The sequence below is a fragment of the Sciurus carolinensis genome, chromosome 4 (assembly GCF_902686445.1).
Source record: "Sciurus carolinensis chromosome 4, mSciCar1.2, whole genome shotgun sequence".
NCBI lineage: Eukaryota > Metazoa > Chordata > Mammalia > Rodentia > Sciuridae > Sciurus > Sciurus carolinensis.
In genome coordinates this window covers 91,106,576-91,125,403 of record NC_062216.1, presented here as the reverse complement: position 1 = coordinate 91,125,403, position 18,828 = coordinate 91,106,576, and the positions used below count along the sequence as shown (strand labels likewise).

At 35.4% G+C, this 18,828-nt stretch overlaps 1 protein-coding gene across 1 annotated transcript in view; it reads right to left on the bottom strand.

The window, feature by feature from the left end:
- Irag2 (inositol 1,4,5-triphosphate receptor associated 2) overlaps nt 1–18,360 on the bottom strand; it is a 130,594-nt gene extending 112,234 nt beyond the window's left edge. Inside the window, exons 1-2 of the mRNA XM_047549024.1 lie at nt 17,790–18,360; nt 16,184–16,294 (exon numbers count right to left, since the gene is read on the bottom strand). Coding sequence (XP_047404980.1) covers nt 16,184–16,294; nt 17,790–18,360 — 682 coding nt within the window. The remainder of the gene's footprint in view (nt 1–16,183; nt 16,295–17,789) is intronic.
- Between the last annotated feature and the right edge of the window lie 468 nt (nt 18,361–18,828).

The following is an 18,828-nucleotide window of genomic DNA, read 5'->3' as shown; positions in this document are numbered from 1 at the left end:
AGAAAATGCCTCAAACAAATCTGGATGTTACATCAATAAAATCCAATGACAGCATGGCAGAAGAAATGTCAGAAAGGGAGTTCAGAATGTACATAATTAACATAAGGGAAGCAAACGATGAAATGAAAGAGCAAATGCAGGCATTGAACGAACGCACCAATCAACAGTTAAAAGAGCAAATACAGGAAGCAAAAGACCATTTCAATAAAGAGTTAGAGATATTGAAAAAAAAAACAAACAGAAATCCTTGAAATGAAGGAAACAAAAAACCAAATTAAGAACTCCATAGAAAGCACAACCAATAGGATAGAACACCTGGAAGACAGAACCTCAGATATTGAAGACAAAATATTTAACCTTGAAAACAAAGTCGAACAGAGAAGATGGTAAGAAATCATGAACAGAATCTCCAAGAACTATGGGATATCATGAAAAGGCCAAATTTGAGAATTATTGGGATTGAGGAAGGCTTAGAGAAACAAACCAAAGGAATGAACAACCTATTCAATGAGATAATTTCAGAAAATTTCCCAAATCTGAAGAATGAAATGGAAAATCAAGTTCAAGAGGCTTATAGGACTCCAAATACACAAAATTACAAAAGACCCACATTATAGACCAAGGCACATTATAATGAAAATACCTAACATACAAAATAAAGACAGAATCTTAAAGGCTGTGAGAGAAAAGAACCAAATTACATTCAGGGGGAATCCAATGTGGATATCAGCAGATTTTTCAAACCAGACCTTAAAAGCTAGAAGGACCTGGAATAACATTTTTCAAGCCCTAAAAGAAAATGGATGCCAACCAAGAATCCTATACCCAGCAAAACTTACCTTCAGATTTGACGATGAAATAAAATCCTTCCATGATAAACAAAAGCTAAAAGAATATACAAAAAGAAAGCCAGCATTACAGAACATTCTCAGCAAAATATTCCATGAGGAAGAGATGAAAAACAAAGAAGCAAATCAGCAAAGGGAGGAGCTATCCTAAAGGAACTCTCAAATAAAGAGGAACCAAGTCATGTCAAAAATAAACAAATAAATGAATAAAATGAGTCAAATGACCGGGAATACAAATCATATCTCAATAATAACCCTGAATATTAATGGCCTGAATTCATCAATCAAAAGACATAGACTGGCAGATTAGATAAAAATGAAAGATCCAACAATATGTTGCCTGCAAGAGACTCATCTCTTAGAAAGAGATACCCAAAGACTAAAGGTGAAAGGATGGGAAAAAACTTACCATGCACATGGACCCAGCAAAAAAGCTGGTGTATCCATCCTCATTTCAGATAAAGTGGACTTCAAGCCAAAGTTAGTCAGAAGGGATAAAGGAGGACATTTCATACTGCTTAAGGGAACCATAAATCAGCAAGACATAACAATCATAAATATCTATGCCCCAAACAGTGGCTCACCCAAGTATGTCAAACAAATCCTTCTCAATCTCAGAAACCAAATAGACCACAATACAATAATACTAGGTGATTTTAACACGCCTCTCTCACCATTGGACAGATCTTCCAAACAAAAATTGAACAAAGAACCCTCCCAAACTCATTCTACGAAGCCAATATCACCCTGATACCTAAACCAGACAGAGACACATTGAGGAAAGAAAATTTCAGACCAATATCCTTAATGAACATCGACGCAAAAATTCTCAACAAAATTTTAGCAAATTGCATACAAAAACATATTAAAAAGATAGTGTACCATGATCAAGTGGGTTTCATCCCAGGGATGCAAGGTTGGTTCAACATCAGGAAATCAATAAATGTAATTCACCATATCAACAGACTTAAAGTCAAGAATCACATGATTATTTCGATAGATGCAGAAAAAGCATTTGATAAAATACAGCACCCCTTCATGCTCAAAACACTAGAAAAAATAGGGATAGTGGGAACGTTCCTCAACATTGTAAAGGCCATCTATGCTAAGCCCATGGCTAATATTCTAAATGGTGAAAAACTGAAAGCATTCCCCCTAAAAACTGGAACAAGGAAGGGATGCCCTCTCTCACCACTCCTATTCAATATCATCCTTGAAACTCTAGCCAGAGCAATTAGACAGACCAAAGAAATTAAAGGGATACGAATAGGAAAAGAAGAACTCAAACTATCCCTATTTGCTGATGATATGATTATATACTTAGAGGAACCAGGAAATTCCACCAGAAAACTCTTAGAACTCATAAGTGAATTTAGTAAAGTAGCGGGATATAAGATCAATGCTCATAAATCTAATGCATTTTTATACATAAGTGATGAATCTTCAGAAAGAGAAGTTAGAAAAACTACCCCATTCACAATAGCCTCGAAAAAAATAAAATACTTGGGAATCAATCTCACAAAAGAGGTGAAAGACCGCTACAATGAGAACTACAGAACACTAAAGAAAGAAATTAAAGAACACCTTAGAAGATGGAAAGATCTCCCATGTTCCTGGATAGGCAGAATTAATATTGTCAAAATGGCCATAGTACCAAAAGTGCTATACAGATTCAATGCAATTCCAATTAAAATCCCAACGATGTACCTTACAGAAATAGAACAAGCAATCATGAAATTCATCTGGAAGAATAAGAAACCCAGAATTGCTAAAGCAATCCTTTGCAGGAGAAATGAACCAGGGGGTATCGCAATACCAGAACTTCAACTGTACTACAAAGCAATAGTAACAAAAACGGCATGGTATTGGTACCAAAATAGACAGGTAGATCAATGGTACAGAATAGAGGACATGGACACAAACCCAAATAAATATAATTTTCTCATACTAGACAAAGGGGCCAAAAATATGCAATGGAGAAAAGATAGCCTCTTCAAAACATGGTGCTGGGAGAATTGGAAATCCATATGCAACAGAATGAAACTAAACCCATATCTCTCATCGTGCACAAAACTAAACTCAAAATGGATTAAGGACCTCAGAATCAGACCAGAGACCTTGCATCTTATAGAAGAAAAAGTAGGTCCAGAGCTTCAACATGTCGGCTTAAGACCAGTCTTCCTCAACAGGACTCCCATAGCACAAGAAATAAAAGCAAGAATCAACAACTGGGATAGATTCAATCTAAAAAGCTTTCTCTCAGCAAAGGAAACTATCAGAAATGTGAAGAGAGAGCCTACAGAGTGGGAGAATATCTTTGCCATTCATACTTCAGATAGAGCGCTAATTTCCAGAATCTATAAAGAACTCAAAAAACTCTACACCAAGAATACAAATAATCCAATCAACAAATGGGCTAAGGAAATGAACAGACACTTCACAGAAGAAGATTTACAAGCAATCAACATATATATGAAAAAATGTTCAACATCTCTAGTAATAAGAGAAATGCAAATCAAAACTACTCTAAGATTCCATCTCACCCCAATTGGAATGGCGATTATCAAGAACACAAGCAACAATAGGTGTTGGCGAGGATGTGGGAGAAAAGGTACACTCATACATTGCTGGTGGGGTTGCAAAGTAGTGCAGCCACTCTGGAAAGCAGTATGGAGATTCCTCAGAAAGCTATAGAATAGAACCACCATTTGACCCAGCTATCCCACTCCTTGGCCTATACCCAAAGGACTTAAAATCAGCATACTACAGAGATACAGCCACATCAATGTTCATTGCTGCTCAATTCACCATAGCCAGATTGTGGAACCAACCTAGATGCCCTTCAGTTGATGAATGGATAAAGAAACTGTGGCATATATATATATACATATATATACAATGGAATATTACTCTGCCATGTAAAATTATGGCATTTGCAGACAAATGGATGAAATTGGAGAATATCATGCTAAGTGAGATAAGCCAATCTCAAAAAACTAAAGGATGAATGATCTCGCTGATAAGCGGATGAGGACATATAATGGGGGGTGGGAGGGGTTAGCGTTAGGGTTAGGGTTAGGTTTAGGGTTAGGGATAAGGAGGGTGGTAAGAATGGAGGAAGGAAGGACTGTATAGAGGGAAGAGAGGGGTGGGAGGGGTGGGGGGGAAGGGAAAAAAATAACAGAATGAATCAAACAACATTGCCCTATGTAAATTTATGATTACACAAATGGTATGCCTTTACTCTATGTACAAACAGAGAAACAACATGTATCCCATTTGTTTACAATAAAAAAAAGAAAGAAAACAATTCCATTCAAAACAAACTCAAAAAAGGAACTTGGGAATAAATGTAAGGATGTGAAAGATTAGTATAATGAAATTTACAGCACATTGAAGAAGACCTTTAAAAACATCCCATGTTCTTGAATAGGCAGAATATTATCAGATGACTATATTACCAGAAGTGATCTACAGATTTAACACAATACTTTCCAAATATCCAGAATAACTGAAGCAATCCCAAATAACAACAAGGTTAGAGACATCATAATGCCTGACCTCAAGTTATACAACAGAATTACAGTAACAAAAACAGCATGGTACTAAAAAAAAAAGAAAGAAAGAAAGAAGAAAAGAAGGAAGGAAGGAAGGAAGGAAGGAAGGAAGGAAGGAAGGAAGGAAGGAAGGAAGGAAGGAAGGAGAGAGAGAGAGAGAAAGAAAGAAAGAAAAAGAAAAAAGAAAGACATGAAAACCAAAGGAACAGATGACACAAAGACAAACACACACAGATACGGTCACCTTGTCTTTGACAAAGATTACCCTTCTTTCCTTCCTAGACTGAGATGCCTGACATTAAGCCCACACACTACAGGAATGAAGTACATTCAGACTTCGGGACTGGCATCACAAGACCTAAGAAATGGCTATCTTTCAAAGTTACCAGTGGGTTAAGGTCCCTGACGAGGCACAGCTGAAATGCAGCCTTAGAATGACCTCTTTAAAAGTCCTCTACTCCCCCGACAGTAGAACCGTGGCCTCTGGAACAGGACTTCCCTATGCTTCCCTTTTCCCAGCAAATCAGTAAACTTTTTTCCTTTTCTCAAAACCTTGTCTTCATTACTGAATTGGTGCTGGGGGACAAGGGCCGAGCTTTCAGGAACACTACAAAGCCAGTATCAATCTGATTCCAAAATCAGATAAGGGCATGTCCAGGAAAGATGACTGTAGACCAATGCCCTTGGTGAACATAGGTGTAAAAATCCTCAATCAGTATGAAGCACTGGAAACAGTGGCACACACCTGTTAATCTCAGCAGCTAAGGAGGCTGAGGTAGGAGGATCACTAACTCAAATCCAGCCTCAGCAACTTAGCAAGGTCTAAGCAACTCAGTGAGACCCTGTCTCTAAGTAAAATATAAAAAAGGGCTGAGGATGTTACTCAGTGGTTAAGGACCCCTGGGTTCAATCCCTGGTACCAAAAAAAAATTAAAATAAAAAGACATGTGAAGGTCACACATTAAGATTAAGTTGATTTCATTCCAGGGATGCAAGGATGATTCAATATATTCAAATTATGTGATTAACAATTAAATCACTACATAAATGGAATCAGTGACAGAAATCATATAATCACCTCAATAGATGTAGAAAAAAAAACTTTAAAAAAATTCAACACCCCTTCATAATTTTAAAAACCCTGAAGAAACTAAGGGCAGACGGAATTCACCTCAACATCATAAAGGCTACCTTATATGACTAACCAAAAAATGTCATCATATTAAATGAGGAAAAACTGAATGAATGTCCTCTAAAATCAGGAACCAGTATGCCCATTCTTACCACTCCTATTCACTAACTTGAAATTTTAGAGCAATTTTGCAAGAAAAGGAAATAAAGGGGACACAAATAGAAAAGAAAGAAGTCAAATTTCATGGTTTTCAAATGGTACAATTCTACAATTAGAAGATGATTAAGGTTATACCAAAAGACTTCTACATCTGAAAAGCTAATTCAGCAAAGTTGGATATACAATCAACATTAAAAAAAATCAATAAGTTTTCTATATGCCAATACTAAACCCACCAAAAAAGAAATCAGAAAAACAATTCCATTCTTCCATTGGTAATAGCATTTTAAAAAAATATGTAGGAATAAATCTAACTAAGGAGGTAAGGACCTCTACAACAAAAATTACAGAATGCTTAAAAAAATTAAATTACACTATAAAATGCAAAGATCTCCCCTGTTCATGGTTAGGTAGAATTGATATTGTTAAAATAGCCATATTACCAATAGCAATCTGTACATTCAATGCAATCCCCATCAAATTACCAATGGCATTCTTCATAGAACTAGAAAAAAAAATCCTGAAATTCACGTGGAAGAAAAACCCAGAATAGCTGAAGCAATCCTGAGTAAAAAGAGGAATGTTGGAGGCATCACAATACCCAATTTCAAATTATACTACTGAGTCATAGTAACAAAAACATTGTGGTACTGGCATAAAAACAGACATGTACACCAATATAATAGAAGATACAGACACAAACCCACACATCTACAGTCATCTAGTTCTTGACAAAAATGCCAAAAACATACATTGGAGAAAAAACAGCCTCTTTAACAAATGATGCTATAAAAACTAGATATCCAAGTATATTAGTTCACTTTTTGTCACTGTGACCAAAATATCTGACAAGAGCAACTTAGAGGAAGAAAAGTTTACTTTGGGCTTAGTTTCAGGGGTTCGGTCCATAGTCGGACATCTCCATTGCTCTCGGCCTAAGATAAAGCAGAACATCATGGCAGAAGGGTGTGGCAGAGAAAAGATGCTCAAGTCATGGTGATTAGGAAGCATGCCAAGAGTTACCATCCAATTCAGTAGCTTTACGAATTATTTTTATCCATCAAGTGAATTAATCTACTGATTAGGTTACAACTCTAATAATCTAGTCATTTTACCTCTGAACATTTCTGCATTAACACATGAGTTTTGGGGTGACATCTCATATCTAAACATAACACCATATTAGAAAAATGAAAGTAGATGCCTATCTCTCATCTTATACAAAAGTAAAGTCAAAATGGATTAAAGACCTAGTTATAATACCTGAGACTTTGCAACTGCTAGAAGAAAACATACAGGAAACGCTCCAACAAAGAAGCACAGGAAATGACATCCTGAATAAGACTCTAAAAGCTTGGGAAATCAAGAATCAGTAAATGGGATGGCAACCATTTAAAAAGCTTTTGCATAGCCATTAGCAGTGTGAAGACAGAGCCTACAGAATGGAATAAAATTTTTGCCACCTACTCTTCCAATGGAGGATTTATATCCAGAATATAGAAAGGACATTAAACAACTCAAAACCAAAAAACACAAACTATTCAATAAATGGGTAAATGAACTAAAGGACACTTTAAGAGAAGTACATATGGTCAAAAATTATATTTAAAAAAATGTTCAATGTTCAATGTCTTTAGCTATTAGGGAATGCAAATCAAAACTTCAATGAGATTCCAACTAATTCCAGTCCGAATGGCAATCAAGAAGACAAATAATTAGAAATGTTGGCAGGGATGTGGGCAAAAGGAACTTTTACACTGTTGGCAGGAATGTAAATTAGTACAACTATGGAGATCAGTATGGAGGTTCCTCGAAAAACTAAAAATAGACCTATCAGAGGACACAGTTAGAACACTCCTCAGCATTTATCCAAAAGAATTAAAAATCAGCATACTTTACAGATGAGATACAAGCATACCCATCCTATGTTTAACCAACACAATTCACAATTTCCAAGTTATGGAATCAGCCTAGGTGTCCATCAGCAGATGGCTTGGTAAAGAAAATGTGGTGAGTATACACAATGGAGGTTTTTCTTTGGCTTTTGTGTGTGTGTGTGTGTGTGTGTGTGTGTGTGTGTATGCAGTATTGGGGATTGAACTGAGGGTCTCACAATGCTCTACCACTGAGCTATATCCCAACCCCTATAACAAATTTTTGTTCAGTCAAAAATAACAAATTATTTCATTTGCAGGAAAATGAAAGAATCCGGAGTGTTTCATGTTAAAGAAAATAATCCAGACTCAGAAAAGTATCCAATGTTTTTGCTCCATGTGTGGAAGCTGCTTGGGGGCAGGGGGAGGGATGAACAAGAAAGAAAGGATGTCATGAAAGCAGAAAGAAGTCATTCGGATATAAAAATGGGATTGTGGGTGCTGGAGAAACAGAGGGTTAAGAGAAGTTTGGGAGTAAAACTGATCAAATTAGGTTATATACATGTATGAGTATACCCCAATGAAACCTGTTACTTTGTACACAAAAAAAGCAAAACAAAACAAAAACCCAGTACCAATCATTCCCTTTTAATATATGTATATGTATGTTTCCATGAACAAAATAGGGTGAAAGGTGTATCTTCAGGGGAAGGAAGTAAAAGGAGATATTGGGGACAGAAATCATTAAATTTCCATTATGTATTTTTATTTATGGGTAGAATATTCATGTAGTATTTCTCTATTTAAACACAATAAAAAATAATATTTTCAAAGAAAAATTTACATGATTATAAAAAGTTCAATGAGACCCAAGAGAATACAGATAATCAGATGAAGTTAGGAAAATGCCATTAAGATATGAATGAGAAATTCAAAGCGATAGAAATTTGGAAAAGAACCAAAGAGAAATTTTGGAAACAAAAGCTTAGAAAATGAACTAAAAAAGTACATTTGAAAATTCCAGCAACAAACTAGATCAAGTGGAAGAAAGAATATCTGAACTTGAATACAGGTCTTTTGAAATATTCCATTTAGACAAAAGAAGAAAACATTAAGATCTTTGCAGCACCATTAAATGAATAAACATCTGCATTTTCAGATTACATGAAGGTGAGGAGAAAAAAGTTAAGAGCATAGAAAACCTAGTCAATAAAATAATAGCAGAAAACTTCCCTAATCATAGGGAAGACATGGACATCCAGGAAACCCCAAATAGACATGACCAGAAAAGATCTTCCCTACACAGTATATTATAGTCAAACTGTCAAAAGTGTAAGACAGAAAGAACTTTAATATCTATAGGAGTGTCAAGGAACACTTAAAGATGTCCCCATCAGACTAACAGAATATTTCTCAAACAGAAACTCTGTAAGCCAAAATAAAATGGAATGACTGATTTAGTACTGAAAGAAAATAACAGCTGACCATGACTACTAACCCATGCAAAGCAATCCTTTAGAAATGAAATATGAAGACCCTCCAAGACAAGCAGAAACTGAGAGAATCCATGACCACCAGACACACTTCATAAGACATGCTTAAAAGAGTCCTTAAATATAACTACTATCATATCATGTGAAAATATAAATCCCACTACAAGAATAGATGCATAATAGAAATATAATCAAACAACATCAATTCTGTAAATATCAAAACAGAAACATGAATAAGAACAAATATTAAAAACTAGAAGAAAATCAAGACAACAGGAATAAGTCCTTCCCCAGCAATAAGAACCTTGAATGCAAATGGACTACACTTTCCAATTGGTAAATACAGACTGTCTGAATTAAAAAAAAAAAAAAAGAAAGAAAGAAAGAAAGAAGACACAACAATATGCTGTCAATAAGAAACCCATGTACAAGTAAAGACACATACAGACTGAAAGTGAAAGAAAATAATATTCTAAGCAAATGGAAATCTAAGGCAAGGAGAAATAGATATACAAATATCTGACAAAACAGACTAAGACAAAAACAGTAAGACAAAACAAAGAAGATCAGTATATAATGATCAGAGGATCAATTCAATAAGATGATACATTGGTTAGAAATCTGTATGCACCTAATATTGGTGCACCCAACTTTTAAAACACTATTAGACCTAAAAGGAGAGAGAGGCTTCAATACAATAGTAGTGGGGAGTTCAACATCCCACTTTTATAAATTGACAGGCAATCCAGACAAAAGATCAACAGAGACAGAGTTAAACCATGCTACAGACTAAATTGATGTCACAGAATTTACGAACATTTTTATCCAAAGGCTGCAGAATATCGTTCTTTTCATATGCACATGGAAATTCTCTAGAATATGCATAAATGAGGCCCAAAAAGTCTTAAAATATCCAAAAATATTGCAATAATATGCTATTTTTTAATCACAATGGAATAAAACTGGAAGTCAACAACAAAAATTTTAGAAATTATACGAATGCATGGAGAGTAAACGACAGTTTTGAGAAAACAGTGGATCACTGAGTGAGTCAGAAATTTTTTTTTTAATATTTTGATTTGGTCTAATTGGTTATACATGACAGTAGAATGCATTTTGACACACTGTACATAAATGGAGAACAACTTCTCATTCCTCTGTACATGGTGCAGAGTCACACCAGTAGTGTAATCATCGATGGATATAGGGTAATAGTGTCAGTCCAGAAATTTAAAACTGTATCAAGACTAATGAAGCACAATATCCCAAAACCAGGGCTGCAGCAAAGGGATATTAAGAAGTATCGTGCAACAAGTGTCTAAATAAATAAATTAGATATATTTCAAGTAAACAGTATAGCAATACATCTCTAACACTTGGAAAAGTACATACCAACCAAGCTCCAAGTTAGAATAAAAAGATTAGAGCAAATAAAGGAAATAGACACCACATCAACAATATAAAAGATCAATGAAACAAACTGTTGGTTCACTGAAAGGATAAAATTAACAAGCTTTTAGCTAGACTAGCCAAGAAACAAAGAGACAGCCCAAATAAAGTTAGAGATAGTAAGGGACATTACAACTGATACCACAGAAATACTAAGGATCATTATGAAAAGCAATGTGGTTACAATTGAAAAGCTTAGAAGAAAACCCAGACTGAACCATGACAAAAGTAACCTGAATTGGGCAGTAAGAAGATAGAATCAGCAATAAAAATCTCCCAATCAAAGAAAAATGCAAAACAAAAACTCTACACTGGATGTTTGGGGGATGAATTTCCCCAAACTTTTAAAGAAGAGGTAGCATCAATTTTTCTCAAATTATTCCATAGAATTGAAAGTAAGGGAACTCTTCCAAACTGATTCTATGTTTAGTATTATCCTGTACAGCATATCAAAAAGTTCATATACCACAATCAAGTTGGTTTCACCCCAGGTATACAAAGATAGTTCAACACAAATCAATAAGCAACAATATATCATGTCAACAGAACAAAAAACATAAACAATTCAACAGATGCAAAAAAAGCATTTGATAAAATTCAACATCCCTTCAAACCCTGAAAAAAATAGGTAGAAAAGGATCAGCCAACACCATACTGAATGGTAAAAAACAAAGCATTTCCTTTAAGATTAGAACAGGATAAGGATGTCACTCTCACCACTCTTACTGAACATAGTACTAGAAGCTTTAAATAGAACAGTTAAGTAAGAGAAGTGAAATACATTCAAATAGGGGTGATTAAAATCAGCCATGTTTGCAAATGATCTGATTCATATATAGAAAAATCTAAAGATTTCAAAAGACTAAATTATTAAAACAAATTAAGTAGAAGGGTGCTAAATTAACATGCAAAAATCACTAGAATTTCTGTGCACCCATAATGAATTTGCTAAGATAGCAATATGATAACAATCCTATTCACAGCAGCTACAAAAATATCAGGGAGTACACTAAGGAAAGATCTCTGCAATGAAAATTACAAAAATACTGATGAAAAAAATTGAAGAAGACACTAAAGAATAGACTATGTTCATGGATTAGAAGAATATTTTTTTGTGTGTTCATACTACCCAAAGTGATCTACACATTCAATAACATTCTTCACAGAACTAGGAAAGGCAAACCTAATATTCATATGGAAGTACCAAGATAATAACCACAGCAGTACTAGGCAAAACAAACAAACCAAAGTTAGAGGCATCACAATACCCGATTTCAAGAGATACAACAGAGCCAAGATCACCAAAACACCATGCTAGTGACATAAACACAGACACATAGATCAATGAAACTGAATAGAGATCCCAGAGAAACTGATTCTATACAAAGTCTTCCAAAACACTGTTGTGGTTTAGATGTGTGATGTCCCCTGTGCTCTCACAGGAACATTCAGAGTTTAAATGAGGAGTTTATGAGAGTCATAATCTAATCAGTTCATCCTAGTGTGAATGGACAGACTAGGTGATAACCGAAGGTAAGCGGGGCATGGCTGGAGGAGGTGGGTCACTGGCGGCATGCCCTGGGAGGGTTCCTCTTCCCTGTGGCCCCTTCCCTCTTTCTTCTTCCTGGCAATGTCCCGAGTAACTTCCCTCCACCTTGCCCTTCCACCTTGATGTGCTGCCTCACCTCAGGCCCAGAACAATGGAGTCAGCCCAAAATGGCCTACATCTCTGAAACTGTGAGCCAAAATAAACTTTCCTTCTTCTAAGTTGCTCTTTTCAGGTCTTTCTGTCACAGTGACACAAAGTTGACTAACACAAACATATCCAGAAGAAAGTACAGCCTCTTCAAATGATGTTGGGAAAACCGGATATCCACATGCAGAAGATTGGAACTTGACCCTTATCTCTCCTCTCACTAATATCAACTCAAAATGAATCAAAGACCTAATAAAAGTAACACCTGAAACTTGGAAACTACTATAAGAAAACAGGGCAAATATTTCAAGACATTGATACATGCAATAATTTTCTGGATAGGATCCCAAAAGCGTAGGACACAAAAGCAAAAATTGACAAATGAGATTACTTCAAACTAGAAGTTTCCGTACAGCAACCCTAACTTAATGAAGAGAACCTGTAAACTGGGTGAAAATACTTGACAACTATTCATCTGATACAGGGTTAATACTCAAAATATATAAGAAAACTCAAAAAACTTAAGTAATCCAACTTTTTAAAATGTGCAAATGGTCTGAATAGACACTTCTCAAAAGAAGAAATACATCTGGCCAATAAATATATGAAAAAAATGCTCAATATGATTAGCTATGAGAGGATGCAAATCAAAAAGCAATTAGAGAAATGCAAATCAAAACTACGCTAAGATTTCATCTCACTCCAATCAGAATGGTAATTATCAAGAATACAAGCAACAATAAATGTTGGTGAGGATGTGGGGAAAAAGGTTCACTTATACATTGCTGGTGGGGATGCAAAATGGTGCAACCACCATGGCAAGCAGTATGGAGATTGCCCAGAAAACTTGGAATGGAACCACCATTTGACCCAGTTATCCCACTCCTCAGTTTATACCCAAAGAACTTAAAATCGGCATATTACAGTAACACAGCCACATCAAGGTTTATAGCAGCTCAATTCACAATAGCTAAACTATGGAAACAACCTAGGTGTCCTTCAACAGATGAATGAATAAAGAAAATGTGGTTTACCTATATGATGGAATATTACTCAGCTTTAAAGAAGAGTGAAATTATGGCATTTGTTGGTAAATGAAGAATCTCATGCTAAGCAAAATAAGTCAAACTCAAAAAACCAAAGGCTGAATGTGGTAGATGAGAATTAATAAACATAGAAACAATTGTGGAGAAAGAAAAATATGTTTAGTAACCATCCTAATAATTGATTCAGGCAAGAATTATCAATGAGTGTTGCGAAAAAGTTTGATGAGAAACAGAATATTTATGTAGACTGAATGTATCTTCCAATATAATACTTATTAACTACAAAGGACAAATAACTTTATACAACAGAGAAACCAGGCAGACAACACAGTAACTAAGGAATCAAAGTTTAAAATCCTGACATTGTACTAAGAAGAACACAACATCACTTCTAGAATGCCTGATAAATGAATAACTTGACTCTAATTAAGAAAATATACCTATACCAGACATTCTACAAAGTCACTGGCCCGTTCTCTTCATTTTAAGATCATAAAAGACAATCTAAGGAATTGTTACAGATTAAAGGACACTAAAGAGACAGAACAATAAATACAAGGTGTGATTCTTGATTTGACCAGGACTATGACGTATTCTATTGAGACAACTGATGATGTTTGAATACAGAATTGTGAATTAGCTAATAGTATTATACCACTGCTAAATGAATATTCTGACTTTGATAACTGTGCTGTGGTCATCTTAGCAAATGCCCTTGTATATAGAAAATACATGTTGATGTACTGGGATACAAAATATGTGTCTGCAATTTGCTCTCAGGGGGTTGAGAAAATAGACATACATGAATAATAAGACAAATGAAACCAAATGAAAATGATTGGTGAATCTGGATAGAGAGCATTTGCAAATTATTTGTACTTTTCTCTAGTTTAAAATCATATCAAAAATGAAAAGTTGCCCCCACTTCCACAAATGACACTATAGCCAACATGAGGTGATTTCTATTGTCCAATGATGGACATTAATAAGAAGATGAAAGGAAGAGGGATGGGAAAAGGAAACACAGTGGAATTTTTTTGATGCAACTTTTTCTATGTGCACATATGAATATATCATAATGAATCTCCAGATCATGCACAACCACAAGAGGAGATCCCAATTAGAATAAAATATGCTCCATGTTTGCATAAATATGTCAAAATATACTCTATGGTCATGTATATCTAAAAAGAATTTTAAAATGAGCATCAGTAACAAAAATCACAATGGCTAAAACATCAAATATAGTAAAATAATGAATTTTAAAAATACCCTCATGAGCAACCTTTACAGGTCACTACTAGTATTATGAAAACTGGTAGGAAAAGGGACACAATCCAGTTTTTATCCTGCTTCTTTAGGACACAGATTAGGCTGACTAAATAGTTGATGAAACAGGGCAGATTTTCTCATTATATATGTACTGCACCTGATAAAGTAGGACAGAATGATGGAACATCACCATTTGCAACACCTAATGAAAGAATCAAACTATGTCTTCATCTTCAGTTATTGCCTTATGATGAAAGCATGTAGCGCCATCTCTGCAGAATTCTTGCCTCCCAAAAATCAAAATGCAAAACCCCAAACTTGTATCTGCTCAAACCTCTAACTATAAGGGATGGAAGAAATAAATTAAGTGTTCCTATGGATATACAATCACCAAACTTCAGGTTGTAGGAAACTCTACTGAACAGAACCGTCATTTTGTTTAACAAATAACTGAAAAGCAAAGAGAGAAAGAGCACCCATATAAGGCAGACAACCAGTTGCAATGAAGAGAGACTTTCTTGGATATTGATTTGAACAATAAAACATTTTTGGGACTGAACTCAGGGACACTCAACCAGTGAGTCACATTCCCAGCCCTATTTGTATTTCATTTAGAGACAGGGTCCCACTGAGCTGCTTAGTGCTTCGTCATTGCTGAGGCTAGCTTTGAACTGGCGATCCTCCTGCCTCAGCCTCTCGAGCTGCTGGAATTAAGGTATGTGCCACTGCACCAGGCTGAACAATAAAACTTTTTTAAAAAGATACATTTAACACAAATGAGAAGTTTTGAATAGTGACAAAATATTTGATAATAAAGTTATTTTAGTCATGATCATGACATTGTGGTTATGTTTAGAATCAGATATATTTGAGTTACTTCAAAATTTGCAAATGAAATAATGTGACACCCAATATCTGCCTCAAAATAATACAGAATAGCAGAGATGAAAATGGGTGGGATTAGAATGAAACATAACTGGAAGACACGTATCATAAACAATCTTCATACTATTCTCTCCACTCCTCTACATGTTTGAAGTTTTCCATAGTTTTTAAAAATTAATCTGAAGTCATATCAAAAGGAAATTGTGGAAAGATGTATAAAAAATCATTAAATGGTTACTCAGGCAAAAGAATTTCTGATTACTTTTCTCCTTTTTACTTATCAATACATTAAATGACAATGAGCATGAATATTTACATACTAAAGATCACTTGCAGAAATTTTTAGAAGAACACATCTCAAAATGAAATGAAAATATAAAACCAAGTTTTGACCTAAAGTTGGATAGTGGTTTTATATACTGAAGTACAGATTTCTTGTGAGGCAACTGTTATGACTTGTAAGAGTTCCAAGCAATGCTTAGAGTTGATAATTCAGCTGGTAAACTCAATAAAACCATCTTAGTCACTGTTAAAATAAGTAAGCTCCATAAAACCATCTAAGTCACTGTTAAAATAAGCAAAAATAATTATAAAGATATAATCAATACCTGAACAACCAATCATACACCCAAGTTAGGTGGCATCCACCATATATGTGGACATGGAGAGAGAGAGTCCCCCCCCCAGGAGAACCATTCCCCTTTCTCTTACAAAATAAAGTACAGGTAACATGAGGACTCCTGAACATTTAAGCAGATAGTTTTCAACTTACCTCTGCATTTTGTGTCACATGCATGGAAGATTCCAGAGAGTAACTGTTCCTCCCAATCACTAGTGGTGCTATATGTTACATCTTGGCCATCCTCAGCTCCTAGTTTCCATCCTATCAGAAGAAAAAGTGCAAATACAGGTGCTTATCAGCCTACAAATTATTCACTTCTCATTTGGGGGATTTGATTTTAGAAAATGAAATCTTATTTTAATAAACAGAAGCCCATAATACTGATTACTCATCTTGAATGGACCCATCAAAAAAGTGGTCTTGAGGGCTGAGGGTGCAACTCGGTCGTAGCACACCTGTCAGCATACACAGCTCCCCAAGTTCCAACCCCCAGAATAAATAAAGTTGTCTTGAAAGATCACTTCCTATTTTTTTTCCCCTTTTCTTTATAAATTTATAAAAGGAGGAAACAAGAGATATGGAGAAGGAAATAAAGTTTTGCTTTACTGCTAGAAGTACCTTATAAAAATGCAACTAGTAGGACAGATTTACGAAAAATAGAGGGAAAGCAGAAACTCTACAGATTCTGTGCTATTTTATATTTTGTTTTTCACATCCTACTACACAAGGGACTCTAAACAATCTCCATTGGCCTAAAAAATTTACATCTTCCCTGGCCTACCACCTTGGCTCCTGAAATAGAACCCATATATTCTTACATGTTTCTTTTACTCTAATGCAAACAAATGTGAAGAGTTCTTTCAGCAAGACATCCGGAACTATATGAATTTTAACTTCCATATACCTGTATATTTATGACATTCTAATTTGGCATTCAAGTTGACTTCCAGGTCAGTAGAGAAATACCATATGATATAAATGTAAATACAATCCAGAATTTCTATCTGGATTTTATTTAATCAGAAGCATATAAAATAGATTTCAAATATCATATTTTCTTTTAAGGTGAGGGTATATACAAACATAATTAGAAAAAGATGTGTCCTGAATGTTTGGGACCATTCACCTGGACAACCTGTTTTATGCCACCACTATGGTGTCTTCCCTCCAATGTGAGGTCTGCAGTCACTTAGTTTATCCACAAGTATACTTCCCCACCAAGAGTCTGACATTCATGTCCTGTGCAGTGTCTAAGATATTTCAAACACATCACTTTGTTCTACAGATGAGTGATGTCATCTCCATTTTGAGATTCAGGAGTGTGAGCCTACTGGGGCTTATAAGGTGACTCCCTCTTGCTGCAATGTTGAGATGCATAAGAATTTTCAACTTCATTCCTTCATCCAAAAAATCTCTCACGTCACACTACCTAACCAAAGTGCTTAACTGAGTGCTGAGAGTTACCATGTGGGGAGATACCGCAATCTCAAGGCAAGTTACACTAGGGCAAATCCTTCACTGCTGGTTAATTAAGGGCTTGATGCAATTTTCCCTATTTGTATATATTTAGTTGGATAAAGAGGCCAAAAGCAAAAAAGAAAAAAAAAAGAAAAAGAAAAAGAAAAAGAAAAGAAAAAGAAAAAGATGTGTCCATCTAAACTTTAATAATGTATTTTAGTTTTAAGTTCAGATATTCTAAAAGTCGATATGTTCTTTGATTTACTAGAAGAACAAACATTAAAAAATGATTATTTACCATCATCATTCAGAGATAGTTTTCTCACCACTGAATCCTGAGTAAAAAACTTAGAGCTTTGAGCAGAGGTGGAATCAAAGCCAAGCGTTAAGGTACAAGAGTTATTTCCACTGCAACAGTTACTCAAATCCTTGCTAGAGGAGAATTCCCCTGGTCCAACCTGTGATAGCAAAGATGTATCACACTGGCTGCTCTGTGATCTCAGCCTAGCAACGTCTTCAGAACTAGTGAGATCAACAGTGTACGTGGCATTCTTAGGAGAGTGCAGGTGAGAGATGGATGGGGTTCTTGGAGATGCTGTTTCAGGAGAGGAAATGAAGGTGGCCACTTTCTCAGAACTTGAAAAATGAGAGTCCTGCACAGGAATGTGAGTAGCAGTCATCTTCCTTAGCACCTCCTCGAAGTTTTTCTTGGCATTAGTCTGTGGATTATCAAAACAGCTAGACTGGTATTTGATAATTTGTCGCACTGGATTTGAAATCGCTTCTCCCTTTTGAATGGCTTTGATTTTTCTGCAAATGCTTTCCACAGGGTTATGCCGCTTCTCCGTTACTTTCTTTGCAGAAGTCATCATTGGCTCTCCACCAATTGGACAGAAGTGCCTAAATCATAGGCAAAAGCAGACACATTTTTAAAAGTTAGTATTGTCTTAGTGATCATTTAGCAATAGGCAGTTTATTCTCAAGTGGATTTGGGAGGAAATCATGACAAGATGTTCAACCGCTCTAAACAACTTCCCATTCATTTAACTTTGATACTTAATTGTCCAGAAAACAACAACAGATGATGTATATGAAGTCCTTACCAAGTGCAGGCATGGCACTAAGCTCTTTATACTTATCAACTTGTCCTTACAAGGTTGAGGTGAACATTATGACTATCTCCATTTCCATGCAAGAAGAGAATAAGGTACACGTTCAAAATCATCCAGATGAGTGTTACAGCCCACATTTGAACCCAGGACATGCAGTTTCAGAAACTGAACTCTTAACTATATCTCTGTTCACTTATGTCAAATATGCCAATGATGGTAACAACT